Source organism: Drosophila elegans, unplaced genomic scaffold (assembly GCF_018152505.1).
Source record: "Drosophila elegans isolate 14027-0461.03 unplaced genomic scaffold, ASM1815250v1 contig_476, whole genome shotgun sequence".
NCBI classification, from domain to species: domain Eukaryota; kingdom Metazoa; phylum Arthropoda; class Insecta; order Diptera; family Drosophilidae; genus Drosophila; species Drosophila elegans.
Window position 1 is genome coordinate 13,977,358 of NW_024545863.1, and position 9,097 is coordinate 13,986,454.

At 35.9% G+C, this 9,097-nt stretch overlaps 1 protein-coding gene across 1 annotated transcript; it reads right to left on the reverse strand.

The window, feature by feature from the left end:
* Positions 1–1,273: 1,273 nt before the first annotated feature.
* Positions 1,274–6,862, reverse strand: LOC108148337 (tropomyosin-2). The gene is made up of 4 exons (XM_017275339.2): positions 6,745–6,862; positions 3,556–4,202; positions 2,892–3,069; positions 1,274–1,577 (listed from the first exon to the last, which is right to left on the reverse strand). Exons 2-4 carry the CDS (start codon positions 4,147–4,149, stop codon positions 1,495–1,497), a joined length of 855 nt encoding a protein of 284 aa, XP_017130828.1. The 5' UTR covers positions 4,150–4,202; positions 6,745–6,862; the 3' UTR covers positions 1,274–1,494.
* Positions 6,863–9,097: the final 2,235 nt, after the last annotated feature.

A 9,097-nucleotide genomic window follows, 5' to 3' on the forward strand; every position in this document is an offset into this window, starting at 1 on the left:
ATTAAAACTTTACCTCTTTTTTTTAGTTCTTCTATATATAATTATGGTTTATTATTCCAGAAAGAAGGTTTAAATTTGATTAAAATCGGATTTTATAATATAATAACAATATAGTTGTCAATTAACTAAACTTTTTTTCTTTCTAATCAGTTCAATTTGTATTAGCCAAAACTGAAAAGAAAAGTTTTCTTAAATCGAAATCACTTTTTCTTTTCAAGTTTATGTCCCACTCTAATACGACATGAATATCTGCCAGCATTCATATCATAATGTAAATTATGTAAATAATGACTTGAGCTTTTTAGTGTGCAATTTAACACACCACTTAAAGTTTTAATAACTATTTTATGGCCCCACGTCGCGAGCGAATGAAGAGAAAAGTACCGGTGGACAGACGGGGGAATTAATGCTTAATTTTTAAGAAATGCCTTAGACCGGCAGAATCCATTTGGCCAAGAGGTGCAGACCGAGACCCCCATGTCGAACTCGGCCTTAACTGGATTATTGATGGTCAAACAGCGAACTGCCCACATCTACAAGAGATCTCTCAAAATGCAAACCGATTCACCCTGAAGATATGTATGAATATATATACCAATATCTGAACTTTCATAACTCATTGCTTTGACAATTAGCGGATGTTAACGATGTTGCAATGAAGGCCTCGTTTTGCGGATCGTGATCCATCGTCGATGAAGTGATGACGCACTTTAAATCGGATATTTCGGTCCAGCAACATCAATTGGGGTTTCCCAAAAATCTGAGAAATCATTGAAAAAACCGATTTTGCATAACAGCCAAGTCCGCCTGCAACCCGAAAATTTCTAGTAAATTTCAGCGAAGTTCGCTGACGGGCAAAGAAAATCAGTTTTATGCATCATTGAAAGCAAACATCAAACATATAATTTTTTTTTAGCAAAGTTTTTATAAATTTTTTTATACTTTTTTTGTGGGTGTTTTTTGTGTGTTGTGTAATTGTATGATATAAATTGAAATTAAAGCAGGCTTTGTTCTTAAAATCTTAGATATTGCCCTGATTTTTTTTTTCGACCATTTTCTCTCTATCTCTCTGCAATTGCCTGGCTTTAAGCGCTTCTTAATATTTTTAAACATTGGCTTTAAAAATACAAAATTCGTGTTTTGGGGTATTTTTTTACATTCTGCTACTTTTTACTTTAAGATAATTTTATTGTTTTAAAAAACAAAAGAACTTCCATTTGCTGTTATCCTTGGTTCTACACAATCTATGCTTGGTGTTTGTTGCTGTTGTTGATCTGGTTGTTGTTGTTATTTATTTATTATGAAATATATAGCTTTATAAAGAATTGTATACACAATGGATGTTGTTCTTGGTATCTAGGGCTGCGGTTCTTCTTGCTAGCCAAATCAATCTGAGATATTCGTTTACAATTAGTAGAGTTCCTCGTCGTCTCCATCTTCCTCCTCTGTTGCTCGATGTTGGTTTGGTTATGGATTTTGGGACACTTGGCCATTTTAGTAGCCAGCCAACTCGGCGAATGTGGAGTCCATCTCGTCGGCCAGGGACTTGTACCTGTCCTTGTTGATGCCCAACTCGTCTGCGGAGTGCAAATGATGGTTTAAAAAATGTTAAATTATTTTCAAAGCGGCTTTTCAGCACACAGCAACATTAGAATCGAACACAGAACACTTAAACTTTATACTGTGCGAATTCTTTGGTGCAAATATTCTGCAATCTTAACAAGATGCGCATGACCTTGTATATGTGATAAGAAGTAAGGTCCATACTCATATTGTTAAGTTTATAGAGTTCATTGAGCCTGGGTTAGTGACGCGCTGTTCTGGCAAGCGTTTCTAGTTTGTGGGTTAGTCAGCGGTTCTGTGCGTGGGTTCAGGGATCATTTCTACGGGGGTGCTCTACGGAATCTAGCCAAGATCTATCCAACCAATCGTTGCAGAAATCCTTGGCTTGTGCGGAAATGAGAGATTCACTCAACCAAGGCCAGGCGAAATCAGCTCGGAAACCATTAAATGACTAGGGACTTGCACTGATGATCGTCGAGAAAAGATATAGAGAGAGAGAGACATAGATTGAGATTGAGTGCTGATCTGAGTGCTGAGATTCTGGGCAGGCGAGACAGGTCAAGAGGTCATGCCACATCAAAACGGGTAAGAATCTGGCATACAAACAACAATATTTACATAGGTAAATTCACCTGTATTAACTACAGTTGCAACTTGGTTTGGCTTGATCTGAATATATTTTTACAGTGTACTGGCGTGGGGATCGGGTTTTGTGGGTGTGGCCACATTCAAGCGAGACTAAACAGATTATTTACAGTGTATAGAAAGTCGTGACAGAAGTGTGGGATGGGTGGTTGGTAAATACACTGAAACTGCTGGGGGGGGAGCTTCAAAAAATAATATATATATATATATATTGGGGGATTTGGGAAGTACTGAATTTTGTGTTGTCTTTTCTTTTGGGAGGGGCTCTGTGTGAGTTCTGTTTTGATCTTTTTTTTAATATCCAGTAAGTTCGGCAAATGTCTGGTCCAAATCGTCGCAGATTGCTTTGTATTTTTCCTTCTCATTGAAGAGACGGTCTGCAAAAAGCATTTTGTTTGTTGTTCATTTATACAAATATATACAAAGATAATCAAAAAGAGGGCGAGAGTGATATATTATGTTTGGATGTATAAAAACAATTAATGAAAGCAGAGAGTACTGAGTAGAAGTATTAATATCCTTATGGGCGATAACTACAATGCGAGCATTAGTTGAAGCCAGCAATCCGTCTGATCGAATCGGATCGCTTCCTGTGGACAGCATCTCCGGTGTCTCGTGGAGAGATACATCCTCGGGAGCTGGCTGAGTGGGTAGGCTGGATGCGTAAGGACGACAATACATACCCTCTAGCCTGTCGACCTCCTTCTGCAGGCGCTTCACTTGCTTCTCGGCGTGCTCGGCGCGCTGCTCGGCCTCCTTCAACTTGATGGACAGGGTCTTCATCTCGCGCTTGAACTCCTCCACGCGCTGGTTGGCCTTCTCCTCGGAAACCTCCAGGGACTTCAGGGAGTTGCCGACAACCTATGAGGAATGATTGGAGTAGAAATAATATGTTAAAGTATGATATTAAACACAACCTATTATAATTTGAATTCCTAAGCTGAATGGTATTTTAAATGCTTAAATGGTGATGAATTGGTATTCTTTAAAAAGCGAAAAATTAGCTTTCTTTAATATTAATAATACACTTTTAAAATTTTAAAATTGATACGGGTTTGTTGGCCTGTGGATATCACATAATGTAGTTTTAAATATTGATTTTACACTTTTGATTGAGTATTGCAATTAATTTTGTAGTGTCATTTAAAAAGGTTAAATTGAAGTTAAAAAGCGTTAATTTTTCGCTTAATTAATATGCAATTCATTAAAACAAGTACTATTTCTTTTTTTCTGTCAATAAATGTTTAACAGGGGACCTGATAAGCCCAAGATCGTGGGCTACTAGTCTACTAGTGTGATTTATATACTCTAAAATCGTGGGGTCGCTAAACTGCAAGTGCAACTTACCTTCAGCTCCTCCTCCAGCTCCATGATCTTGGACTCGCCGGAGCGGACACGATCCTCAGCGACCTCCAGCTCGTCTTCAACGAAGGCCAGCTTGCGGGAGACTTCGTCGGACTTGGTGTCGGCATCCTCAGCCAACATGCGGGCCTCCTTGAGCTGGTTGGTCAGCTGGTCCATGCGCTCCTCATCCTGCTGGGAGCGGTTCTCCAGCACCTTGCACATGCGGTTGTTCTCATCGGCGGACTGGGTGGCCTCCAGCAGCTTCTGTTGGGCGGTGGTCGAGCGCTCCTCGGACTTCTCCAGATCCTCCTCAATCTGTTGCACCTTACGGTTCTGGGTGGCCACCTCGGACTCGGTGGAGGTCAGGAGCTTCTCCTTCTCCTCCAGCTCGGTGTTGGCCTTCTCCAGCTGCTCCTTGGCGGTGACGAGATCGATCTCCACCTGGACGAACTTCTTCTCCAGATCGCGCACCTCCTCGTTCAGTTTGTCGGCGCGGGAGTTGGCATCCTTGGCTTGGTTCTCGCAGGTGTCGGCCTTGTCGATGGCGTTATCCTTCTCAAGCTTCATCGCTTGCATCTTCTTCTTGATGGCGTCCATGGTGTTTGTGTTTTTGTTGTTGGCTTAGAAAGGAAGAAAACTGGAAAAAAGCACTGTGGCGAAAGATAAAGATTAGTATGGAAACCCAACTGTTTTCTTAACATTAATTTGCAAATGTAAATGTTAGTCTCCATAGAACTTGTAATAATATTATTCAATACCAAAGTTATAGAAAACCATATAACCATATAATAGAAAGTCTTTTTTTACGTAAGAGAAATAGAGCCTTCATTAAAAATTATGTTTAAAAAAAAAACTTATTTTTATTTGTTTAGAAAATTAGTAGCTCTCTATATATTTAGATATATTATTAGTTATTTTTGAGCGCCTACACAAGCGATTAAAAACGTGAGCTATCAACATAAATGTAGTTATTAACATATTTATTTGGTTTATCCAATTGAAAAATTTTAGATTGCATTTTTTTAAAATTTAAAACTCCTTGTTTTTTTATACTTAAAAATAAAAATGAAAGTTTTGATTTAAACACAACAAATCAGCACCGAAAATATTTAATTCAAAGTGAAAATGTTGGGGTTTATCATGATTTTTCTCTGGGTGTTTGTTTATCAAGTCCTCAGGTAAAATAATCGTTCGAACTTCAAGTTTCCGAAATGTTTTCAAAACATTCTACATATATAGATTTCTTTGAACCTAACATTTATAAGCAATTATTGTTTCTGTGATATTTCACTTGGCACTTGGAAATATCAAGCTTTTAATCCAATGCAATTAAAAATCTCTCCAGGCGCATTCTAAATGTTAACATGTATATCTGTACGTATATTTAGAAATATACATATATATCCTCTATAGGTATCTGTGCAATAAATTTTAAAAGTTTATTGTAAACACATTTTGTTTGGCTACGCCGAACATTTAAAATATCTCACGTAATTTTCATTTTCCATTTTCTTTTCGCCCACACTGAATCCGAATCCGGATTCGTCAGTGAGCTATATATTTATTTGCTGCACGATTCTGAAGAGTTAAAAATAAACTTTATACGCTTTTGCATGTGAGAAAAATATCCAGTCCACTCGCACACACGCATAGAAAAATGCTTTTTTGGACATCGTTTGCTAAATGTAATTCTAGAGTTTCCCCCTATTATTTCGAAACACACACACAAATAGCTACGCAGAGATTGCAATTTGAAAAGTTTTCAATTCTTTGGGGTCATTCAATGCGTGGGTGTGTATTCGTGTATCTATGCTGCTTCCACCCGAAGTGGGACAAAGTCATTTATGTTGTAGTTGCTGATCTTTTGGAGGTCTTTCGATACTTAGGAGTGTTTTGTTTCCCAAATGCTATTAAATTGGGACAATGGGTAATGGAGACATATGAGGTAGAGAAAAGATATAACGAGGTGGGTGAAGATGACAGGTAAAAAGTTTTGCAGTATATAAATAACAAATAAATCCAGAGAATATAAAGTAATTTTTGGGGTATATATGGCTTTCAATATTTCAATACTCTTAAAATTCTTTGTTTTTTAATTAATTTAAAGACTATCAATACATTTTACAATTTTGTATCTGCCAAAAGTATTTAATTTTTCAACCAGTTTAAATATGAATCTATAAGTAAGCAAATTTTGTGGCCTTCAGAATCATTCACAAACGGCAAGAGAATATTTATTCTGAAATTCTTAATTTTGTGTGGGTGTCTATGCCAAGCATATATACCCAGATATGTTCAAATATACATATATTCATATGATATCTATCCACATCTGGGAATCATGTCAGTCTCTGATATTTTCCAAAATATATCTCTCTTTCTCGCTACTATCTCGAAAACAATCTCAAGGATAAATACCTACAATTTTCAGCTGCCTTCGTTTTATGAGATCACAGAAAGCTAGACGGAAAAGCTTTTTCGTCTAAGTTTCATGCAAAGTTAAAAATAAATGGGCAAGTATGTGTGTGGGACAGGCAGGTGTCTGTCTGCAGTTAATTTTAAAGAATTTTCTTCGAGGAAAATTCTTTTGGTAGTGTGTGTGTGTGTGTGTGAAAATTGTGCGTAGCAATAGGTGAGTAAGGTGTGCATATGTATATGTGGTGGGAGCTTTTTCCTTGTGTTTATGTGTGTGTGCAAAAAAATATTCTCTCACACATACGGATTTTCATTAAATGGTATTAGTCCCGTCAGATTTAGTTACAAAATTCCTTATAAGCGAATTTTAAAAATGTCCGAAAAAATTATCATAAGAATTCCATTTAAAATGGTTTAAAGCGTTTTGTAGGGGCTTTTAAGGTATTAAGTTGATTTTTTAAGGTTAATATTTTTATTTATTTCATTTTTTCACTGGCGTTAGATTTGCATCACTCTTTTAATTTTTTTAAAGAATTGTATCCATACTGCCCGACACATATACATATGCACAATATTTTTGATGTATTATTAAAATTTTCCTTCCTGGGTTCCTGGTTTTTTTTTTTGATTTCAATGCATTTAAATGCAATGCACTTTTCACTAATTTTTATCCACTTGGAATCAGCTTAAAATACCAATTCAGCAGCAAAAGCAGGCGATTTAATTATATTATTTTTGAGTTAATTTTTCTCGGGTAAAAATCCTGGCGTGACCAACCTTAGCGTTTCAAACACACTATACGCTGTCGAAACCCCGAGAACACTGATGCTGACCAAGTTGCTTAGCCCAGAAAGCGACCCAAGATCCAACGCACACGCACACTGGCACTCGAACAAACTGAAAAACTCACAGACACACAAACAGCCTGGTAATCGGGCAAACTCACACACACATGGGCTCACACCAACGCAGTATTGAATAATTTTCTCGCCTCAAAAATTTCCCATTAAAAAGTATATGCGCCAAAGCGCTTTCGAAACTTTGCTCGGCAATCTCGAAAATTTCCCTCGAAATTTCCCCAAAAGCTATTTGCTTCGCCTCTCTCGTGCTGCACTCTCGTGAAAATTATGCGTTTTTCTTTCTCCTTTTACAATTTAAATTCAATTTATATTTTACTCACAGCAGGCTCTTTGTGTATGTGTATCCGTCAGATACACGGCTAAAAATAGCGACTAGCAGCAAGAGCAAGCCTAACAAGATGAAAATCTATTTTCGCTCGGAAAAAAATATTGAGAAATATTTGGAATTTTGATCGGCCATCGTTCTTTTGCTTTCAAAAGCCTCGAGTGCGACGGCTGCATGGCAATTGATCCAAAATTTAGAAATTAAGGCGTTAACTTTAGTTTGCTTCTTAATGCAGCTCTTTTTTTAAAGATCTTGGACTCACATGGACTCATTCGATTTTCTTAATACATTACATTTTGTGATTAAATAATAAATTTATGGAAAAAATTAAAATTAATTTTCTGTATGCATTCCCTTTCCTATAATCCATTTTTTAATGACATAACATTTTTTACATAAATGGATAATGTTTTATAAGAATGTATTTAAGGCTACAGCTAAGTGCACGACTAAGAAATACTCCTTAGTCTGTTAACCACAACACAACAAGGAAAGAAGCAAAGTTCAGCCAGCCGAAGTTTATATACCCTTGCAAATTAAATACTCCCTAAATCACCAATACTCTGATTTTTATGACTATATGATGATTTTCTGCTAAATTATTCATTCGTTACTATGGCAGCCGTAATTCTGAATTAATAAACAATTATGAGGTATATGCAAGTTAATTAAAAAATAGCTAAGTTTTTGTCGTCCGATGTTAATGAGATTAAATACGTATCTCAAGAACATTTAAAAATTTAAAAAAAGCGAAGCTATATTTTTATAATTTTTAAGACCATAATTCTGAAATATTATATTTATAATTATTATACCCTCTGCAAGGGTATAAAAAGATGCGGAGCCATTTAGTGTTAAAAACAATTATCTGACAGAACTGACCTTGTTTAACTTAAATTCTGAATAACTGCTGCAAAATTTGTGGAGTTTTTAACATTTTCAAATAGTGATTAAATCATAGTTCAAAAAAGTCTAGAAGGCGTTAAGGTATTTATCTGATTGGGCTGACGTTCTTTGATTTTCTTAATAACTTTTGAAATAATTATTTTACTCGTATTATTCAAATAAATTTAACCGGACAATAATGTTTCGCAAGGGGGAAAAAAATGGTACATTCAAATATTTTATTGTATTATATCATTTTACTATGCCGTTTTTCTCTGGGTTTATTATTTTTCTACTAGTTCTATGCTTTTTCTAGCGATAAGAGTCGTAGTTTTAATACTATTACAGACTAGGGATCCGAAATTTTTAAAAGTCCTTATATAAGGCAAACAAAAAGGAGATATAGGCATAATTCTTAGAAAACAACGAAATTTTTTTAAATTTTACTGTTGTTTCTATGACAGCTATAGGATATAGTCTTCCGATCGGCAAGATTTTTAAGCATGATCGGTTTCAGTGATTCAAGAATCTATACTTTACACTGCGCCAATAACCAGCATAGAACTGTAAGCTATAGGATATAGACAACCGATTTTGATCAAATATCCAGGTATAGGTCCTAAATACTATTAAAACATATTATAGAGCTTGAATCAGCTATTTATACTAAAACTTAATAAAAAACAGCGAGTTCTGACATTTAGACCTGATTGTTCCAATGGCAGCTGAATGATATAGACGTCCTATCTCGGCCGTTTTCATACTGGATCTGCGTACACAAAAAAAAATACGATTGCGAAAGTTTCAAATCTATAGCTTTTAAACTAATCTCGAAATCGTCATAGAAACAGACGGACGTGGCTATACCAACTCGACTAGTTATGCTGGTCAATAATATATATATATATATATATATATATACGTTATTGGGTCGCAAATGTGCGTCACAAACTTCTAACCAATTTTATAATACCCTCTGCAAGGAAAGTTAACAAAAGGCATGAGGAAGCCGCCGCATATACATACATACATACTACAGTGCACCATTTAAATACAAAAT

What these genes read in the sequence shown, in the direction of transcription:
- LOC108148337 (XM_017275339.2), bottom strand. Translation starts at nt 4,149, where the DNA reads ATGGACGCCATCAAGAAGAAGATGCAAGCGATGAAGCTTGAGAAGGAT. An exon ending in AGCTGGAGGAGGAGCTGAAG is followed by an intron (nt 3,070 to 3,555) that starts GTAAGTTGCACT and finishes CATTCCTCATAG; the next exon opens with GTTGTCGGCAACTCCCTGAA. An exon ending in GGAGGTCGACAGGCTAGAGG is followed by an intron (nt 1,578 to 2,891) that starts GTATGTATTGTC and finishes TGCACTCCGCAG; the next exon opens with ACGAGTTGGGCATCAACAAG.